At 38.4% G+C, this 20,880-nt stretch overlaps 12 protein-coding genes and 1 non-coding gene across 13 annotated transcripts; 5 read left to right on the top strand and 8 right to left on the bottom strand.

Moving 5' to 3' along the window:
* Window positions 1-268: 268 nt before the first annotated feature.
* HG535_0H02460 (uncharacterized protein) lies at window positions 269-1,111 on the bottom strand (the record flags this gene model as incomplete). The annotated part of the gene is made up of 1 exon (XM_037290749.1): window positions 269-1,111. The coding sequence occupies one exon, from the start codon at window positions 1,109-1,111 to the stop codon at window positions 269-271; it is 843 nt and encodes a 280-aa protein (XP_037146644.1).
* A 302-nt stretch (window positions 1,112-1,413) lies between these two features.
* Window positions 1,414-1,484, bottom strand: HG535_0Htrna14G. The gene has a single exon. It is a non-coding gene; the product is annotated as a tRNA-Gly (tRNA).
* Window positions 1,485-2,415: 931 nt separating this feature from the next.
* DFG16 (Dfg16p) lies at window positions 2,416-4,149 on the bottom strand (the record flags this gene model as incomplete). The annotated part of the gene is made up of 1 exon (XM_037290748.1): window positions 2,416-4,149. The coding sequence occupies one exon, from the start codon at window positions 4,147-4,149 to the stop codon at window positions 2,416-2,418; it is 1,734 nt and encodes a 577-aa protein (XP_037146643.1).
* A 308-nt stretch (window positions 4,150-4,457) lies between these two features.
* On the top strand, window positions 4,458-6,116 carry EXG2 (glucan exo-1,3-beta-glucosidase; the record flags this gene model as incomplete). The annotated part of the gene is made up of 1 exon (XM_037290747.1): window positions 4,458-6,116. One exon carries the CDS (start codon window positions 4,458-4,460, stop codon window positions 6,114-6,116), a length of 1,659 nt encoding a protein of 552 aa, XP_037146642.1.
* Window positions 6,117-6,375: 259 nt separating this feature from the next.
* Window positions 6,376-6,879, top strand: SWM1 (Swm1p; the record flags this gene model as incomplete). Its single annotated transcript, XM_037290746.1, has 1 exon — window positions 6,376-6,879. One exon carries the CDS (start codon window positions 6,376-6,378, stop codon window positions 6,877-6,879), a length of 504 nt encoding a protein of 167 aa, XP_037146641.1.
* A 329-nt stretch (window positions 6,880-7,208) lies between these two features.
* Window positions 7,209-9,656, top strand: HSP78 (chaperone ATPase HSP78; the record flags this gene model as incomplete). The annotated part of the gene is made up of 1 exon (XM_037290745.1): window positions 7,209-9,656. The coding sequence occupies one exon, from the start codon at window positions 7,209-7,211 to the stop codon at window positions 9,654-9,656; it is 2,448 nt and encodes an 815-aa protein (XP_037146640.1).
* A 234-nt stretch (window positions 9,657-9,890) lies between these two features.
* On the bottom strand, window positions 9,891-11,621 carry STI1 (Hsp90 cochaperone STI1; the record flags this gene model as incomplete). The annotated part of the gene is made up of 1 exon (XM_037290744.1): window positions 9,891-11,621. The coding sequence occupies one exon, from the start codon at window positions 11,619-11,621 to the stop codon at window positions 9,891-9,893; it is 1,731 nt and encodes a 576-aa protein (XP_037146639.1).
* Window positions 11,622-11,864: 243 nt separating this feature from the next.
* Window positions 11,865-13,355, top strand: RKM4 (ribosomal lysine N-methyltransferase; the record flags this gene model as incomplete). Its single annotated transcript, XM_037290743.1, has 1 exon — window positions 11,865-13,355. The coding sequence occupies one exon, from the start codon at window positions 11,865-11,867 to the stop codon at window positions 13,353-13,355; it is 1,491 nt and encodes a 496-aa protein (XP_037146638.1).
* Window positions 13,356-13,363: 8 nt separating this feature from the next.
* BUB3 (Bub3p) lies at window positions 13,364-14,332 on the bottom strand (the record flags this gene model as incomplete). The annotated part of the gene is made up of 1 exon (XM_037290742.1): window positions 13,364-14,332. One exon carries the CDS (start codon window positions 14,330-14,332, stop codon window positions 13,364-13,366), a length of 969 nt encoding a protein of 322 aa, XP_037146637.1.
* Window positions 14,333-14,541: 209 nt separating this feature from the next.
* On the top strand, window positions 14,542-16,188 carry PEX29 (Pex29p; the record flags this gene model as incomplete). The annotated part of the gene is made up of 1 exon (XM_037290741.1): window positions 14,542-16,188. The coding sequence occupies one exon, from the start codon at window positions 14,542-14,544 to the stop codon at window positions 16,186-16,188; it is 1,647 nt and encodes a 548-aa protein (XP_037146636.1).
* A 20-nt stretch (window positions 16,189-16,208) lies between these two features.
* SNM1 (Snm1p) lies at window positions 16,209-16,793 on the bottom strand (the record flags this gene model as incomplete). The annotated part of the gene is made up of 1 exon (XM_037290740.1): window positions 16,209-16,793. One exon carries the CDS (start codon window positions 16,791-16,793, stop codon window positions 16,209-16,211), a length of 585 nt encoding a protein of 194 aa, XP_037146635.1.
* A 225-nt stretch (window positions 16,794-17,018) lies between these two features.
* Window positions 17,019-18,452, bottom strand: HST3 (NAD-dependent histone deacetylase HST3; the record flags this gene model as incomplete). Its single annotated transcript, XM_037290739.1, has 1 exon — window positions 17,019-18,452. The coding sequence occupies one exon, from the start codon at window positions 18,450-18,452 to the stop codon at window positions 17,019-17,021; it is 1,434 nt and encodes a 477-aa protein (XP_037146634.1).
* A 368-nt stretch (window positions 18,453-18,820) lies between these two features.
* Window positions 18,821-20,656, bottom strand: SNF1 (AMP-activated serine/threonine-protein kinase catalytic subunit SNF1; the record flags this gene model as incomplete). Its single annotated transcript, XM_037290738.1, has 1 exon — window positions 18,821-20,656. One exon carries the CDS (start codon window positions 20,654-20,656, stop codon window positions 18,821-18,823), a length of 1,836 nt encoding a protein of 611 aa, XP_037146633.1.
* Window positions 20,657-20,880: the final 224 nt, after the last annotated feature.

Below are 20,880 nucleotides of genomic sequence, written 5' to 3'. Positions count from 1 at the left end.
TGCTTTATTGGCGTGTAATAAAATCATAATAATTAGTTGAGCTAATTAATAATCAAAACAATATACCCATAATTCAAATCGATTTTGCGATATTGATGGGTATAATTTCTATTGTCGAATTACAAAAAAATGAATATTAAAATACCTAAAAACAAAATAAAAATTCCTATTCCTACTATTACTTATTTACCTATTCTTCTAGTTTCTGTTTATTATATATTTACCACTATAATAATATTATTTATGTATTCGTGCGCTCATATAGTCATCAAACATTTTGAGGGAAAACTAAGCAAGTGTCAACGATCAAAATGACGCCATTAGCTCCAGTTTCGACCTTCTCCACTAAATGAAACTCCTCATCCCTAATTGAAGCAATATAAAACTGATCGTTCTCTTTCTTAAGCAAAATATCACCACTGCCTTCATCATTTGATTGCTCCATTGCAACACTTTTCAAAATTGTGCAACGTAATTCCTCAAAATTAGCTGATTTGCTGTCATCATAGTCGACTATGTGTGACCTGACAAACTCCTGAATGTTATTCTCGATAGCACTTTGAATATCAGCTTCTAAAGCGCCGTCATCCTCCATGTTTTCAATATTTTTGGGAAACTGCCATGGCTTGAGTCCTAATCTAGAGATAGCATCATTTTTTGGAGCAATCACGATCAGATCAGCATTGTCGTCGCCCAACTTTTGCGAAAAAACTATATCGTTTCTCATATATTCATAGAAAATTGAGATTTCTCTCAAAGTTGGTAGTTTGGAGTTCAAATCCATTATCATCACGTCGCCAGCGAAATTTTTTTGGCCACCTTTGAAGTTATCTCCATCCGGCTCAAAAAAACTCTTGGGATCTACCGGTTCCCTCTTTGACAGTAATTTTTCCCCATTAATAATGTCTTCAAGGGCTAGTAGTGGCCTAACAGCGTCTCTCTTTCCCAAATGATTTTCATCCACCATCAAATGTATTTTACCATTTTCGTCCTTATAAGGGGTTAAATCCGCAATATTCTTACAGCTCACCTCAGGTAATCCCATCAGGGAGAACAAGTAAGCAGCACTGAGTCCTATTGACAATAAAGAGTTTAACTTGAAGTGTACCATGTTGAGACAAAATAACAGAAAAAAATCCCACGGGTATTAGTTTCTCAAGTTTTCTTTTGATAAGCGTAAAAGTGATGTGATAATGAAAACTCTTTGGTCTTTTCTTCTCCACGACCCTGGAAATGAAGTGCAAATACTGAAAAGTTCCGAAAATTGAAAAAGCTGTAAAAGAACTGGCTTAGATGTCTCTTCAGAACAGTATAGTCGGACTGTATCTGAGAGGTCTTATGTAGGCATTTTCAACTCATCTTAAGCCGAAAACATCTCAAAATTCGTACTTCCGCAGACTAAAAATACAAAAATGCGCAAGCCCGGAATCGAACCGGGGGCCCAACGATGGCAACGTTGGATTTTACCACTAAACCACTTGCGCTTATTAATTTTGATTACAGGAGGGGTATTACTTTATATCCATACGAACTTGAAATGAAGGAACTATCTGTGGCTTCGTTCTATAAGCAGTTCTTAACAGTGTCTAGTCAGACCCTGTGTCCTTTGCAGCTCCTCTATCAAGTAATGCCATATAGCTATAGTATGGTTGTATCCTCTTGCCCGTTTCAATTCATCATAGAGAAATCAAGGAATTATGTATCTCTATAATTGAATATCATAGTATTATCATCAATGTCAAACCAAGTTACTATCCACAACGCCGAAGAAAACATTCTTTTCAAATACTAACCAAGTTACTATCCACAACTCCTGATAAAACATTCTTTCCAATTAGCCTGCTCCTGGTTCAATGCTCCAAAAAGTCGTTTTTATTTCCGTTGGTGTCAGCTCAATCCTGCTTTTGTCTTAAGGTACAATAGTTTTTGAGGGTTCATTCTACGTTTCCATTCTTTTGAATTGACTCTTTATTTTATTACAATAGTCTCTTCCGATACCTTGTAAATCACATCTTGAAAATTCAAAGTTGAACGTGTTTTAAGGACAAATTACCGTCGACAGCATCAACCTGGATACGACGTCTAGATATTAAGACAATTAGCCTTATCCAAGCTCTTGAAGCTGCTCTGGTTGGATGTTGATAGTGAATGTGACATGCTAAGTTAAAGAGATATACAAGTCCTTGATTTTTCATGTAATGAAATAAAAAATAATTGCGCGCTTTACATTTGGGAAACAAGCACTGACCTACATCTCTACATCTGAAAGACAACCTGTTTTTTTATGACATTGTCTGGTCATCTTTCCGAACTAATTCCGAAAACTAAACAAACTTCAAATAGCGTGAGCCCTCACACAGCTCTCGAGCAGTAACCTATTTTGGATATACTCTTGCCGGTAGATATTTACACATTCTAAGAGTCATTATTATAATCGTAAATATAGTTTCTTGCCAGTTCTGTTTCTACACTAGCCTGTTCATTAACGTCTTGTGCATTTTTGTCATGATTGGTAAAAATAGCATGATGCTGTGTAGAGTCCGAAGAAATGACTCTTTCGCTGTGGGACGGGCTTTTATCTTGATTTTTACCCTTAGACTTATATCCAGCGTACTTATCTTTTTTGCCCGTCAACGTGTCCAACAGTCTGTGGTTTTTAGCTCTGCTGTAGTTTTTTAAATTTCTGGCTCTTCGCACCTGAGATTTCCAAACTCTTAGTGGACGTACAAAAACTGACAATGAACTTGAACTGCTTTGAACTTTCTGAGGACGACCTGTATTTTCCTCCACATCATTGAGGGAGTTTTCTGAACGCGATCTACTCAGCCTACTTTTAGAATCGTCCTGTGACGCTGAAAGACTGCATGGTAATCTTGGATCAAAGAAATATTCATCATTGTTATGGATTTTTCTTCCTAAGATTGTTTCCCTACTGAGGATTAATTCTCTTCTTTCTAGTACATCTATTAATCCCCAAACACTGACGGTTATAAGTAATCTTAAGAATTTGACAACTTTATAACGCCATTGGCCGATTCGCGTGTTTTGAATAGTAAAATAAAGGGAAGTAAAATATAACAAAACAAATAGTGTCATATTATACACTAGTAATGGTATTGTTTCGTGGTAATCCTTCCAAATTAACAGCAGAATACTTTTTATACCTATTTGTTCGTTCGATTTAACTCTCTTTGGAGCTACCACGAACCAAAAATCGTGAGATATGAAATAAACTGTCAGTCCGCAAAATAATGTGTAAATGATGTAGTCGATAGTTTTGTAACAAATCATGAGTGCATATTGAGCAGTTTTATTCCACAATGAGACCGCAAACAATGTTGTGTCTATTATAGTCAAAGTCAACCCAATGTGTATAATTAAACCGTTTCTGTTACTCAATATTGACGGCAGCCAATTTTTGCGGAGTTTTGTATAACTGTGAAACATGTAGAATATAATTGCAATCCAATTTAAAAAATTCATCAGACTACTGATAATTTCACCAACCCTATATGCAGTGCTATTAAAAATATGCACCTCAACTTCGAAAGCATCTTGATAATTTTCCCTGTATTGTTTCTCAAATATATTGGATATAGATTTTCCCAGCATTGCTGCTTCGTAAATTGCTGTGAATAAGACATAAAACTGTACAGAAAACCTTCTGCCGTTGTGATTTTCAGCGGGTAGTAAAATAATCACCAAGTAAAGCATCCATGTCCCAATACATACGGCGCAAGATGCAAATGTAATCATTAAAACACTTTTTTCAAACGGATCTTTCGACACATAGAGCGAACTGTCATCAATAGTTGATATGTTGCTTAGGGAGTTGGAAAAATTTTGCAATATCGGAGAAAGCTCTTCAAATTCTGAAAGATTTGAGCAGCGAATCAAAAATATTGGCTCATTCACTGTACCATTATCTAAAATCGTAATGTTTCCATTGTTCAGCGTCATAAATCCTCCATTCAGGGTATTACCAGTGCATATATCACCATGGGGATCTAAAATAAAATCTTTAATCAGGTTCGAGAGCAGGGTACTGTTCCTGTGTCCCACATGCTCAGTATATGGAGCACTGTCTGCCAATACTATCCTCCCAAAAAAGACCACAGCACCAGTTACCAGCGCTCTAAGTCCAATCATTCATTTAGTTATTCAAATAGCGAATTGATGAAAAAAGAAAGGGAGTATGAGGCAAAACAAAACCTATACTAGACAACAGCTAACCTCTACAAAGTGTTACGCCGACAGTAAACTGGTATTCGAACTCCTGTATAGTTTCTTTTCTCCGTTTGTTTCATCCTTCCTGATTGCTGTGTTATGAAAGCCTATTTTTTTTCGAGTTATGTCGATTGAGAATTAAGAGACAGTTTCACAAACAGTATCAACAAAGACATAAAGGAAGGTGTTTATGCTATTTACGGCTAAGCATTGCCTTTCCACTGGAATTGATGGTTATTTCAGTGAATTTAGGTTTAATATGGATCCTTCTTTGGATCTATGATAGCTTCGTGAATGGCTTGGATTTCGATAGATTACCAGAATTACACAAAAGAGATCAGTCAGATTTCTCAGGAAATTCAACTGTACGCATAAAGGGTATTTCAATTGGAGGTTGGCTTACCACTGAACCATATATTACTCCATCTTTGTACGATACAGCATTTAATATAGTATCGGAGACAACTGGCGGAAACGCTACAAATATTGTTGATGAGTACACTCTCAGTCAGGCGCTAGGCTATGACAGAGCACGAGATCTTCTGGCGGAACACTTTAATACATGGATCACCGAAGATGACTTTCGCCAAATAAGTGAAGACGGGTTTAACTTGGTTAGAATACCTATTGGATACTGGGCATGGAAGACCGATAGCGCGTCAAATACATACCTTGGAAGCATAACTTTTGAAGATCCGTATGTGAGTGATGGATTACAATTGAGGTACTTGGATAATGCATTAGGTTGGGCCGCGAAATATGGGTTAGATGTTTGGATTGACCTCCATGGTGCTCCCGACACTCAAAATGGGTTCGATAATTCAGGTCAAAGAGATTTATTCAATGAGTTAAATTGGCTCAAAAGTGAAACTTCAAGAGATTTGACCATGGCAATTTGGGAATCAATCTTTGAAACTTACTTGAGCAGAAATGTGACTAATTCCGTAGTAGGTATTGAAATTATGAATGAACCTTTGAGCCCAAGATTGGATGAATATTCAATGAAAGAGTATTACTATAAGGCCTTTGAATTGTACAAGCAAGGCAATATAAATAGTGATAACACGACGTTTGTGATCCACGATGCATTCAAGGAAATAGGCCATTGGAATTTGTATTTAAATCCAGATTACAACAATGTTACTGCACAGTACGCTAATTTTAGTAACATAACTTTCCAGGCTTCGAGTATTCTTGTGGATCATCATCATTACGAGGTTTTCACGGAGTTCCAATTGCATAACAACCAAAGTTCTAGAATCACTGATATAATGAACTATGCTGAATCCGTTTCGAGTGAACTATCGTTCCATCCCGCTCTTATCGGAGAGTTCTCAGCTGCTCTGACAGATTGTGCCCTTTGGATAAACGGCGTGGGCATCGGAGCCCGCTACGATGGTTCGTACTATAGAACTACGAATTTTACCACAGACTACGATCCCGTTGGACAATGTCAATCACAATTGCCGGTTTCAAATTGGACAGATGAGTTCAAGGATCACGTTAGACAGTTTGTAGAAGTACAGTTGGCCACGTACACTGAGAAATCAAACGGTTGGATATTCTGGAATTGGAAGACTGAAAACGCCACGGAATGGGACTATCTGAGATTAAAAGAGAATGGTTTATTTCCAACTCCACTTGACAACTACACTTACTTCCAGAGTGATGGCCAAATGCAAAACTTTTTCTCAAGCTCCCTCTTTCCGCGACCATCAACCTCCAGCAGTGCGACTTCGACGACAAGTAGTACTCAGAAAAGCAATGGCGCAAGCTCGCTTCACCAGATTTTTAACTTATCCACAAATCCAGAGAAGATGAGTTTCGCCTGGAAATTTAGCACCTTGGTTACTGTTATCTGCGTTTTCACGTTTATCAATATTATGTAAACCCATGAAAATATAAGAGACATAGACATATAGACATTATACAGAAGGAAAAAAAAAATGCGATATTCCCTCTTATATATGGAGTGAAATTCTGGTATACGAGGGAATCATTGCTGCTCATTAAGATCAAATTTGCCTGTATCTATGATTTTCTAGTTTTGTGACAGCTCGGCTTCAATTGCTTAAAAGGCCGCTAGATTCAAGAAAGTCATTTTTACATAACGAAACATAAACAATCAAGACCAATAGAGAAAACAAAATGAGTGGATACCGAGACTCATATTTTCAGTATCACCATTTAGCTGATTCCCACCAGGTTCTTTATAGTGAGTGGAATCAGGACGAATTTCCTCCGCCGGATGAACAGGAGGTGGATAACCATGCAAACAAAAGCGCCACCAGTGGCGGCAACAATGGAGGGAGCACCTCCAATGAATACGGCGATAATGCAAATTCGAAGTCTTTCGGGAATACAAATAATAGAATCAACGTATACTGGGACTACTTTCATGATGAGGAAGATTGGAATCTATTCAGAAACGTTCAATTGGAAAGCAATGGTATCGCCACCTTCACTCAGCCGATAGATATAAGCGCAAGAAATGAAACTGATGAGTCAACAGAAGCTGCTCAAGGCGATAATATGGCCGGTAATAAAGAGTCTGCAAGCGCTCTTACCGGATCCATTTTCAACCATTCTGTCACTAAAATGGCAATTATGAGGAATAACAACTGGAATGATATTGAGATACCACACCCATAGTGCTCTGAAACTTTTGAGGCCTATGTAGCACGATTTTACCATCATTGTTCTATTACGCATTACATTACCAGGGAATACTTCTCGGACACATCCGTGGTATACCGGACAAATGTTTTTTTAAGGTCATTCTCAGGAAAGTTCCAGAAGTTACCTGAAAAGACTCAATCTAAAATGAGTAATATGGGGATGAGATGATACTGAGTCAACCTGTAAACCGCTCAGTCGGTATATAAGAGGTGATTCTATTTGCCGGGGGGGTAATTGTTTGTAGAAAAAAGAAGGTCTTAACCCTAATTGCAGAACCATTGCAGAAATATTGCAGCGGGAAAATGCTAAGAATAATACCGAAATCATCTGTCGAAAGGCAATTAAGTTCCCGGCTTGCCCAAGTGAAGGGGCGGAGAGAGTGTCCCGACTCAGCAGCAGCAGCAATTGCTTTATCATCTCATGTACATCTTCCCAAGTTGATCCTGGAATCTCGGAGGCCTATGACTACCTCCAGGCGACTTTGGACCGTTCCTGAGACTCTCTCCACCAATGTTAGATTTGAGCAGTTAAATCATCCCTTTAAGAGAAACTATGTTCAAATGAGAATGAATCCGAATCAAGGCGAGAAAGAATTGCCAGCATTAGAGCAGTTTGGTACGAATTTGACAAAATTAGCCAAAGAAGGTAAACTTGATCCCGTTATTGGCAGAGATGAAGAAATTGCTAGGGCGATCCAAATTCTATCAAGAAGAACCAAGAACAATCCCGTCTTGATAGGCCGTGCTGGTGTTGGTAAAACCTCTTTAATTGATGGTTTAGCTCAAAGAATCGTCGCCGGTGAGGTACCTGACTCTCTGAAGGACAAGGAATTAGTGGCGTTAGATCTTGGATCGCTAATTGCAGGTGCTAAATACAGAGGTGAATTTGAAGAAAGATTGAAAAAGGTGCTAGAGGAAATCGACAAATCGAATGGACAAACTATTATATTCATCGATGAGGTTCATATGTTGTTGGGACTTGGTAAAACCGATGGAAGCATGGATGCTTCAAATATTTTAAAACCGAAATTAGCTAAAGGATTACGTTGTATCTCCGCCACCACGTTAGATGAGTTTAAAATTATCGAAAAAGATCCTGCGTTAACCAGAAGATTTCAACCGATTCTGCTAAATGAACCCACCGTGTCTGATACCATCTCTATTTTGAGAGGTTTGAAGGAAAGGTATGAAGTACATCACGGTGTTAGAATTACAGATACAGCTTTGGTTAGTGCAGCGGTATTGTCAAATCGTTATATTACAGATCGATTTTTACCCGATAAAGCCATTGATCTGGTGGATGAAGCATGCGCTGTTTTGCGTTTACAACACGAGTCAAAACCAGATGAAATTCAAAAGTTAGATCGTGCCATCATGAAGATTCAAATTGAATTGGAATCTTTGAAAAAAGAGACCGATCCAGTTAGTGTGGAAAGAAGAGAAGCGCTACAGAAAGATCTGGATTTGAAAAATGATGAGTTAAGTAGGCTCACAAAAATTTGGGATGAAGAAAAAGCAGAAATTGAATCTATCAAAAATAGCAAAGCCGATTTGGAGCAAGCTAGAATTGAGTTAGAAAAAGCTCAAAGAGAAGGTGATTATACCAAAGCGTCTGAACTGCGCTATGCAAAGATCCCCGAATTAGAAAGAAAAGTCGAATCAAATGAAAATTCAAGTGATTCCGAGAGGCAAAATCTGTTGCACGATTCTGTCACCTCAGATGATATATCAAAAGTAGTCGCTAAGATGACAGGTATACCAACTGAGACTGTCATGAAGGGTGATAAGGATCGCTTACTGTTCATGGAGAACTCTTTAAAAGAAAGAGTCGTGGGACAAGATGAAGCAATTTCAGTGATTAGTGATGCAGTTAGATTGCAAAGAGCTGGTTTGACGAGTGAAAAGAGGCCTATTGCAAGTTTTATGTTTTTAGGTCCTACTGGTACAGGTAAGACTGAGTTGACGAAAGCATTAGCAGAATTTTTGTTTGATAACGAATCCAATGTGATTAGATTTGATATGTCTGAATTTCAGGAAAAGCACACCGTTTCGCGCTTAATTGGTGCGCCACCGGGTTATGTCATGAGTGAGTCTGGCGGTCAACTAACAGAGGCAGTCAGAAGAAAGCCTTATGCTGTTGTGTTATTCGACGAATTTGAAAAGGCTCATCCAGACGTGTGTAAGATTCTATTACAAGTTTTGGATGAAGGTAAATTAACAGATTCCACTGGGCATATTGTTGATTTCCGCAATACAATCATTGTGATGACATCAAATGTTGGCCAGGATATTCTACTTGCTGACAAAGAGCTTGGAGATGATGGTAAAGTGAGTACAAAGTCAAAGAATAATGTCATTGATGCCATGAAACGACTATATCCACCTGAATTTATCAACCGTATTGATGATATTGTAGTGTTTAACAGGTTATCGAAGGTAGTTTTAAGGTCGATTGTGGATATCAGGATTGAAGAAATTCAAGAAAGGTTGAATGAAAAAAGGATGAAATTAGTGTTAACTAATGAGGCAAAAGATTGGTTGACTGATCATGGGTATGATCCATCCTACGGTGCTAGGCCATTAAACAGGTTGATTCATAAAAGTGTTTTGAATCCAATGGCCACATATTTGTTGAAAGGTCAAATAAGAAATGGTGAGACAGTCGAGGTTTTTGTTGATGAGAAAAAGAAATTATTTGTCAAGCCCAATCACGAAGAAGGGGAATCGATTGAAGAAGAACCTGAAAAATAAGTGGCGGAGCAACGACATCATTAACAATAGTATGGGTATGTATATAGAACAAGCAATTGTATAAAAGAAACTCTAGGAAGAAACTCTAAAAATAAACAATATGAATTTGGTAATCTTGAGTGAGTAAACTTTGCTCCCTATTTATTACATACATACTCTGAGTAAGGTCCGAAGTGCTTATTATTACAACAATCTACTTCCACTGTCAAAGATATGACTATACGTTTCAATTTACTAGCGACCTGTGCGGATGATGCCAGCAGCGATCAAAGTTTGAATTTTCTTGAAGACATCTGGATTTTGCATATGTTCTTGAAGAGCTGCGGGGTTTTGTTGAGCTTGCTGTAAAATACTTTGCATTACAGGATCTTGCATGATCTTTGCAACTTCCGGGTCCTTCATTGCTCTTTGATAGGTCTCTTCTGGACTTTCGTTTGCATCGCTCGGCTGGAACCTTTGAGAATTTGCTTTGTAATATAATTGTTCTATTTCTTTTGAATTAGCACCATTATACAATTCCTTGTCCTTCCCACGCGCTTCTTCCAAAGTTTCTATGGCTGCAGCATATTCCTTGACAGCAATTTGAGCAGAAGCCTTTCTGATGTAAGCTTTAATAAAATTTGGATCTTTTTGTATTGCTCTGTCACAATCAGCAATTGCTTCAGGAAATGACATAAGTTTGGCTAATGCAGCGGCCCTGTTGGAATAACCTCTTGCGTCTTCTGGGGCTCTCTTAATCATTTCAGTGTATGCTTTAACAGCATTAGGCCAATCGGCTTTCGTGAAAAAGTCTCTACCTTCCAAACGGGCCTCTTCTGCCTTTTCTGGATCAATATATGCTTCTGCTTCTTGTTTCTTAAGTTCCTTTTCCGTATTTCTTAATTTGGTCAAAACATCCGCATTTCTGAATTCCGTAAGCGATTTCTGGTAATAATCTATTGATTTTTTAAAGTCATTCATTTTGTGGTAGGCGTTACCAATACGTGCAAAAGATTTTGCAATAACTTTATAGTCTGCCCTTGATTCTCTTCCTTGCTCAACAGCCGTATTCAAAGTGGCTATAGCAGTTTCATAGTCGCCCTTTTCGTATTCAGCAGCGGCTCTGTTATTCAAGTAGGTAATATCTTTGTGCAAATCCCAAGCTCTTTGATACTGTTCGATAGCCTCGTCAAATTTACGTGCCTTGTACAATTTGTTACCTTCAGATTTCGCCTCTTCCGCTTCGACTTGTGTTCCTTTATCATCCACTTCCATTGCCTCCGGTTCTAGTTCTGATTCCTTCGAGGTTTCCTCTTGCTTTGGTTCGCTCTCCTTTGCTGCTTCCTTCTGTACTTCTTCCTTCTTAGGCTCCTCTTTTTTTGGTTCTTCACCAGGGTTCATGTTCAAATCAATACCCATCAATGTAGCCATGATAGTCATTAATCTTGGATCGCTAAACAGGTCCTGGCTCAATGCTTGCGGATTATTTTTCAACTGCGTGACTTTGGCAACCAACTGCGGATCCTTCATCATATCTGCAGTTTTAGGATTAGCCTTCAACTTCTCAATCATGTTTGGATCGCTGAACATCTGGCCTAGCCCCAAATCAGGCATCTGCTGCTTGGGAGATTTTGCCTGCTGTACTTGCTGTAGTCCATCCTTTGCTGCCTTGTTACTTGAATCCAACTCGAGCGCTCTCTCAAAACTCTTTTCTGCTTCGTCCAAGTTACCAAGACCAAACCGTGCGGCTCCAACTCTATTGTAACCTTTGGACCAACTTGGATTGATCTTAACACATTCTTCCGCATCCTTTAGAGCTTCAGCGAACTTTTTCATCGACGCAAAACAAGCTGATCTGTTGGAATACAAAACATGATTTGCCGGTTCAGAGACCTCAATACCCTTTGAGAAGAGCTCTACTGCCTTTTCGTAATCCTTGGCAGCAAACGCAGCGTTACCCTGTTGTTTATATTCATCAGCACTCATCTTACTACTTCCTTAACACTGTTCAAGTTATGGTACTAGTCGTGCGATGTCCTTTGCAATCCCAATACTTAAATGATCACCCTTTTTATATACCTGTGTGGCTTTATATTCTGGAAAGTTCTACTGATTTTTGTTCGAGACCGTCAACAAAGATAGCGAATGCGATGAGCTGAAAAATTTCAAATATTGATCGAAGACGACAACAGAATTGTAAATGTGTGCATCTCTAGTGGAGCCGTTTTAATGAAGGTGAAAATGGATGCGTTTGGGGAAGCAACGACGAAGTTTTTACAATGGTTGAATGAAGTCGGGCTTGTGAAAATATCTCCAAAGGTGAGCGTCGAAGATAGAAGAAAAGTGAATGAGGGCAGATGTGTAGTGACCACAGATAATGTTCAAGCGAAAGAAATACTGTTTGAGATTCCAAGAGGGTCAATTTTGAACGTGGCTACTTCGAAGCTCGGTGAAACGTACCCCGAAATTGGTAAAGTTTTGCTGGAAGAAATGGGTCACTGGGAAGGTCTGGTGCTGTGTCTTCTCTACGAGATGAATGCTTTGAAGGAGAAAAGCCGTTGGTGGGACTATTTTTCGATACTTCCAGAAAGAGGATGTCTGCAGACACTTATTTACTGGCCTGACGAAGAATTGGAGCTTCTAAGACCGTCCCTTATAGTCGATCGTGTGGGAAAGAACGATGCCAGAGAAATGTTTGATAGAATCAAGGGCTATGTGACGGAGTTTTCAGGTGAATTCGCTGAAGAAATAGGTGGCTTTACGTGGGAAGACTTTTTATACGTCGCAAGTGTGATCATGTCATACTCTTTTGATGTAGAGAATGCTATTACTGAAGACAAAGAACTAGTTGAGGAAAATCAATCGTCAAATGTCAAAAATGACGGCTACATGAAGTCAATGATACCGCTGGCTGATACATTGAACTCAGACACAAAAAAATGCAATGCGAATTTGACATATGATATCGAGAACTTGAAAATGTCAGCTACAGCTGAGATACAGAAGGGTGCGCAGGTATACAATATATATGGGGATCATCCAAATGCAGAACTTCTGAGAAGATACGGATATGTTGAATGGGATGGTTCCAAGTACGATTTTGCAGAGCTACCATTGTCGCTTATCTTACAAAAAATTACTCAATACTTCAACGTGGATGCAGAGTTAATAGAGGCTTTGCTTGACATAATGAAGGAGAGACGGCAATTCTTTGATTTGTTTGAAGGCGAAGAAGTAATTGTGAGCTCCTACGATTGTTATAGAGATGCTCAATTGCCATTGGAAGGTGTTCTACTGATTCAAATATTATGCTTGTTTTTACAAAAGTCGAATGCAAAGACTATCAAAGGATTAGAAAGGGAAAAGGAACTATTCATGATTGCACAAAAATCCATAGAACTACTTAAATCTAGTCGTGTTACAAAAAAATGCCTCAAATTATGGGAAATATGTGTTGAAGCACGTCTAAGTAATTATCCAACGCACGCCTTTCGTGAAGTCTGCCCGGACCATGAATCGTATTGTGATATTGAAAACCTACGGCAATTAATGGTTGACAGAGTTTTGCAGAGTGAAGTGGAATCTTTGCAGGATTGCCTTTTCGCACTAGATTTGGATTTTAGATCTGTTGATGATTCGACAGCATTTGATAGTATTCAAAAGAGGAAAAGGGTTCAAAAGAAACAAAAGATGGTCAAAAAGGTTAAAAAGCAAAATTAATTCATATTTTATAGATACAAAATATACAGTCTACTTGGTTGTAATTGAGTTAAATCTTCATTTATCACAGCATTTGTCTTGAAAGAATCATCAGATGTCGCCACAACTAATATCTTGTCGCTACATGCCAATTGAACGACGCCGTTCTCATTGAACTTGGGCAACTGCTCTATCTTCTTGCGTGAGACTATGTTCCAGCAAGATACGTTACCATCAGATCCACCGGTATATAGAAGCGGCTTATTGGGCACAAAACCTAGCGCATTGACAGGAAACACAAAATTGATATCCACAAGGTTCATTCTATGACATCGAAAGGCAAATTTCCGTGCGCTATCGTTGAAATATTCAACTGCAACGCGACCGTCCAGGGAACTTGAAACGTAACCATCACCTTCCGGCGTCAATTTCACTCTTCTGGCCTGATATTTTAAACCGGATTCGACCTCAAACCCATTGCTACCATTCAAAGGTAGTTCAAAACATATCGTCTTGTTACCAGTTGTAGCAACTATTAGCTTACTATCGTTCGCATCCATAGACAGTACTTTCGATCCTTTTGGTAAGCTCTGTTGTGTCGTGATTAGATTGGTACTGCAATCAATGACCTGAAGTAGGCCATCCCATGATCCGAATATTATAGATTTACGATAGCGACATATACTTGATATCCCTAACTCCGCTTTGTTATTTGCTACAGGACAGAACCTTTTGGAATCTAAATCAGCCTCCAATATTTCTCCCTGAACAGTTCCAACATATAATTTATGCAGTGATTCAACGTAACAGCAACTTGTTAGTGCGAATCTATGAGTCAACCGTTCCTTCAGAGTAATTCTACCCACATCATACTCATATAATGTCATTGAGCCATCCCAAGAAGTCACGACAATAAGAGACCTGTCCGCCAAAAGCACAACATCGCTAATATAATCTTGAGGAGCAGGGACAATTTCTAACATCTCATGGTTTCCCATAACACCATTGGAACTGCTTTTGTCTTTACTTACTCCCGAAGTCGTATTAAAACTTCAACATTAATTTTCGGGAAACCTAATAAAGTAAGTGCTCCTGTCACTGCGACCCTAAACATAAAACTAGGTCCTACTTGAATAGAAACGATATTGGAGCTGTATCTATCATAGCAGTAGCTCAGTTTGCTCAGTGATTAGTTTTCTTCGGGAGGATGGAGTCCGTGACTAGCTTCTTTTGGAATGAGGGAGCAAAGACTAGTGAATTGACTAATACTTCATCAAAACGTTCAAGCATAGGATCCGATACGATACAAACGAGCAGCCCCATGAAGGATGGCAAGATCCACAAGGGTGATAACTCGAGATCAGCAGGAAGTGCGAATGGTGCTTCCTCTAATCCACTTTCCAGCTCTGGGCTGCAGAAGGCAATGACAGAGACTCTAATAGAAAAGATAATCAAGATGGCCCTATCACCATCATCGGAGATGGCTGTTGATAATATAGAGAACAGAATGGCAGCCGCTAAAGATAGACCAAGTTTATCTGTTCAAATTATGAGTCGAAATTTTATTTTGATGAATTCAAGACTGAGTTTACCTTTCACAGTTATAAATGAGATAATAAGAATATTCGATTGGAAAAATCCGGCTTATACTATTTCAATGATTTTTCTTTACACATATATCGTTTTAAAGCCTATACCAACGGTAACTGCAATACCCATCTTCTATTTACTCTTCGGGGTTATGGTACCTGAGTATTTATATATTCATAAACCCAATTACTCTCCCTTACTGAAAGCCAATCCAGTACCTGCACAGGGGCCACCCTTAAGAAAAGCTGAAGTGCCGAAACCAGTTCCAGAATTGAGCCAAGAATTTGTTCTGAATTTGACTGATCTACAGAATCATTTGCTAATATATGTTAGAATATATGATTGCATTCATTCCATACTTGTTAAGTTTGCTTTTTTTGTCAATGAACCAATATCAGCATTCATATACGTACTTCTGCTACTTTTTGCGATAATAAACATCTTTACCATAGAATCAATCATTAAATTTGTGCCTGTTAAAGAAATCCTGCTGGTAGTGGGTTGGTCGTTCGCTATCATAATGCACCCTAAGAATAGGGAACAAGTTTTCACAGGAATATATTCAGAGGAGACACGACTCAAATTATTAACGTTGACCAATAAATGTGAAAGTGCTATCGAGAAACAGCTAAACTATACCGAACCTAGAGAGCACCGAATGGTTGCCATTTATGAAATTCAAAAATTCAAAAGGAAGGAAAAAGGTTGGGTGACGATAGGTTACTCAAGCGATGATTACACATTATTTTCAGATTTGAGAATCAAGGAACTGAAAATCGAGGACAATTGTATACCACTTTTAGAAGATGTCAAGGCGCCTATATCATGGGACTGGATAGATAACACAACATGGGCTCTCGATTTGGACCCCACAGAATGGCTTGAGAGAGGTTTTATAGAGTACGTTGACGTTGATCACGATACAAAATGGGTTTATGACTTGAACCTGGACGGCACAAAGGGTAATTACCGCAGAAGGATGTGGACAAACGTTTGTATTAGGAAAATTGAGTTTGACACTGAGGAAGAAGGTAAAACCTCTCAAAAGACTGACGTAAATGAGACTATTGGAAACAGCAAAAGTCTTGCAGTTACAAGAGGCTCTTTGTCAGGGTCATCAGACGAACCACGTCCCGGGATGAAGACAATGGCCTCAACATCATCACTAAATAGTGCCATCAGCACGTCGGATAGTTCTCATTCAGTAAAGCCTGACGCCTCAAAGGCAGTCACAAGTCTTGTCACTGCTCTCAACTCTCCATAATAGCGTAGGTACTAGTTATTTTAGTCATGTTCCATAAAAGATTCCAAGTTTAACGAAGATAACGTTTTTTTCTTCTGACTCTCACTTTTCTCAGCAAGCATGCTTGACAATGTACTCGATTTCCTCTTCTTAGCACGTTCCTTCGCTGTATTTTTCTTCAAGACTTTGTTCACATCTTTTTTCTCTACTGACTTGGGCCAATTAGCTACAAAACCTGCATTATTAGAGTTTTCCTGTTGATTAACTTCATCTTCTTGAGGTTCACAAATTAATGGAAACTTGGCTTTTCTTCCACAGTTCAGACACAAGTATATAAGAGTTCTTTGATTTGAACCTGTCTTGTCAGCTGTATCTTCGTCAATCCACATCTTTGTATTGAAATTTGAGATTCTTACGCAACCACATTTGCCACAAAATTTGGCATCAGAATCAACTATACTTGATGGTAAACATAATTCATACTTCTTGGTAGCATTTAAAAAACTTTTTAGGTACAGGGCAGATAATGCAGGTGCCTCTAACGATGGTAACAAATGGATAAGATTGTATTTTTGCTTCAAATGGCTATCTCTGAACTTTTCAGATTTTTGACGTTTCGAGGACATCAGTGGAGTAGTGGCATACGGTTATTCGTTTAGCTTTGAGGTTTTCTACGACTGTTGTTTGCGTTTCTGACATGTCCACAATTATAGACTCAAGGAATTTCAACAACTTTTCACATACACAAGGTGGGCTAAATAAAAAAAAAAATTAGATGCAATTTAAAAGTCGGGGGCCAAATAGACAAACTTATATGTAGTATGTAAGAGGGGAATATAACTTAGCTATTTTCAGCTATTTTCAGCTATTTTTTGCTCTTTCTTTAGTGCCATTGTGACTGTTCTTTTATAGGGTGATTTACCATCATATCGAGAGTCGGAAGTCATAAGTTTTCTTTTCACCTTGTTCATAGCACTATCGAGCTTCCCAATTTTTTCAGATTTAGCATCCTCAACTTTGATTGGTGTTTGTGGGGGAGTTTTTAATGCATTATTGTTTTTATCGCTATTCCTTTGTTCCTCAAGTCTTTTTTTTCTAAGATCACTGGCTTCTCTCTTTAGCTGCCTTAGTTTCTCTACTTGTTCTTGTGTCTTGAAAAAATCTGGTATCTGACTTTCGAGATATGATACCCAAGTATCGCAATCACACATCAGTTGGTAATCTATTATGCCATGCCATGAAGATTCTCCTATTGTTGTTTTGTTGACTAGAAGTACAATACCACCGCGTTCATGGACCTGTTTACTTATCTGTTTTACTAGCCTTCTTACACCATCCACTTTTAAGCTTGTGCCCATAATAATGAAAAAATCTGGTCTACCCCTAAGTATATCGAAATTCAAACCCTGAGCAATAGATTCGCAGGAAGGATGATTTTCACCATATAAAACAATGTTAGGTCTCAAAAATCCCGCACACTGAATATTCCTTTTGCCTTCTCTTGATCTTCTTTGATTTTTTTCCTCACACGATGGGCAAGTTGGTAATTCACCTCTTCTAAGTGAGCGAGACCAAAATCTATTCCAGGAAAATACATGGAAGCAACTTGTGCATGCTAATGTGTTTAGATCTCCATGTAATTGTATAACATCACAATTCTTCCAATGCGAGTTCAAACTTTCGTTAGGTTCTGTTCGATTATTAGACATCGCTAATCCTAGGATTTCTTCTAAACCATCAATGTTTTGTGTATAGCACCGCAAGAGTTTGCTCCTGTCTTTCAGATGTGCTATGAATCTATGCGTCTTTGTGGGCTGTGCTAACTTAACACTGGAATAAAGTTTTTCCATAAATGCAGCAAATACAGATATCTTTTGTTCATCTCTAAACAAAGAAATATCGAACATCTCTTGGCCAGATCTTATTGAAAGTTCGGGAAATTGTTTTTTCACCAAATCGTAAAGCCCTGTTGAAGATCTAAAATCTGGAATGCCTGCATTACATGATATGCCTGCCCCAGTCAATACTATCATCCTTCTAGATCTGTTTAGAGTTCGGTTTATTAGTTGCAAAACTTCATGATCCTTCTCGAAATCGACTATCGGCGTCAGACGTGACGTTTTGAGCTCTACTCTTTGAAATGATGTATATAATGACGATGCCCTACTAGCTTTAGGGCTGGGTGTTGATTCGCATGCAGTGCCACTATTATCGCTTGAACAACAATCTTTTTCCTCCTCAGAAGCGTGTTGCTCTATTTCTTGACTTAACATGAGCATTGGCATTTTTTCCTTTATAACGCCAAATCACCTCAATCGCCACAAGGCACAACTTGGAGCTTGTTTTCTATTTAATGTAACTAGCACTCAGAAGACCACTATCATGAATGTTCGCAGAATTAACTTGTGTTTTGTCCATTCCAAACATTTAACCTCAAATAATTTGCTTATTATTGACGTTTTACCAAAAGAGGAAATACTTCAAATTTTACCCGACTCACAGGAAACAACTTTAACATGATAGTTATAAATCTTAAAGAAGGTTGAACAAATGAAGAGTTGGTTTGGTTTGGTTCATGGATACGCGTTCGATTACTTAAAACAGGGAGGTAAACTATACATAGAATAAACAAGACTGTTGTCATGCCCATGTTTCAAGTTCCTTGACTATTGACAGCTAGTTCCATGATCAATCTTGTTGTTAGATGAAGGAATGGATAGGCCGAAAATGTACTCATTTCATCTTCTGAGACATTTGAATTCGTTGAAACATCGCCGTAACTACTTTCCCAACCGTCAAATTTGAAATCTACCAGATAGTTATTTGTCTCAATTTGAAACAATTGTATAACCATTTTCATCAAGTCTGGGATCTTTTCATTGTTTCTATTTTGTGCAACATCGTATTTCCATCTGACTCTGATGGTCCACAGATCTTCTTCTGAAGGCTTTGCCCACTCAGCACCAAGATTTTTCAGAGCAATATAAATCTCTCCCATAACGTCTAACGGATATGAGCGAGACCGTATACCAAAATGCCATCTTGTTTTGGACTTTTTATTACCTAACGCTGATATTTTTGATGCAGCCGGTAAACCTTTGGCTAACATATTAGCTCTATGAATTTGTGGTAATGATGTAGGTAACAATGAAATTGTAGAGTCTTCTTCCTTTGTTTGATCATTAAATGACAATTGATGATAGGTTCTTTGGAAATTACTACTATTGACCTTTTTAGATTGATGATTATCATGCGCACTTGAAGTATCATCTCCATTCAATTTTTGCTGAAAAGTCGGTGGTGATTGGGCTAAGAAGGTGTCCAATTCATCACATGCATTTTTGTCACTTTTCAAATCTTTTATTAGAGATTTATTTTCTTTTATCAAAAGATACGCATCTCTAATTTCATTAAGAGTAGAATTATCCTTACTTGACTCTAGCGCCTCGTAGATTTCATCCCTTTCGTAACCCATAGTTTTCGATAGTGCATTGACTAAATCATCGTCGATCTCTTCTTTCTTCAAAGCATGAGTTGTTGCAACTTGGTCTTGTTCTTGGTCAATACTTTTCTTAAAATCTGGTGGTAGTAAATAGTCAGGAAGATCTACTTTAAACCATTCATCTTCCATGATACCATGGATGCTAATTCTATTCAATGGATTAACGATAAGCATTTTTTTGATCAAATTTGCAGCTCCACTTGATAAAAATTTTGGTAATGTGTAAACACCATTACTGATGTTTTTAAAAAGAACTGGGATACTTTCATCATCAAATGGCAATCGGCGACAAAGCATTACATATAAGATAACACCGGATGACCAAACATCCACTTCAGGACCAGCATATAGTTTCCCACTTATGACTTCAGGGGCTGCGTAATTTGGTGAACCACAAGAAGTCTTTAAAAAATTACCGTCTGTCATAATATTTGACAGTCCAAAATCCGCTATTTTGACATTCAGATGTTCATCCAATAGTAAATTTTCCGGTTTCAAATCCCGATGCACAATCTTATGCCGATGGCAGTATTCGACCGCACTGATTATCTGCTGAAAGAACCTACGAGCTTCTTTTTCACTCATCTTATCCCTCTGCACAATGTAATCAAACAACTCATTTCCAGCGTATTCAATCACCATTATAATCTCATCCTTCGACTTGATGACGCCATACAGCTTAATAATATGCGGGTGCCTCAATAACCTTAGATATGAGATTTCTCTTTCAATTCGACCTTGCATGTCACTCTTGGCAAGAACTTTCTTGTTGATAATCTTCAATGCCACTTTTTGGCCCGTCGTGACATGATATGCTAATTTGACTTTACCGAAAGACCCTTCTCCCAACGTTTTCACGATTTGGTAATTACCAATCCTTGAGCCATCGGTCAAGCTCGATCTCTGACCATGACTGTGTCCACTACTGTGGTGGTGATGATGGTGATGGTGGTGCCTATGCGACTCCGCGCTATTCGAGCCGCTCATTGCTTTGCCCAATTCTGTTCAAAGACCTTTTCTCAACTTTTCACCGTAACAGAAAATCACTACTTCCAGCAAATAGCCTGTGCTCGTTACGCTACTGTATTTTTCCAAACTATCGTTGCTCAACAGAGACAGCTTCGATTAATTATAGTCTCCTCAGAATATATGCTGTGCGATACTAAATAAGCTGTGCACTCGACAATCTTTCTAACATGTAAATCTCTATG

The sequence above is a fragment of the Zygotorulaspora mrakii genome, chromosome 8, assembly GCF_013402915.1.
Source record: "Zygotorulaspora mrakii chromosome 8, complete sequence".
Classification (NCBI taxonomy): domain Eukaryota; kingdom Fungi; phylum Ascomycota; class Saccharomycetes; order Saccharomycetales; family Saccharomycetaceae; genus Zygotorulaspora; species Zygotorulaspora mrakii.
This window is presented reverse-complemented; position numbering and strand designations above follow the sequence as displayed.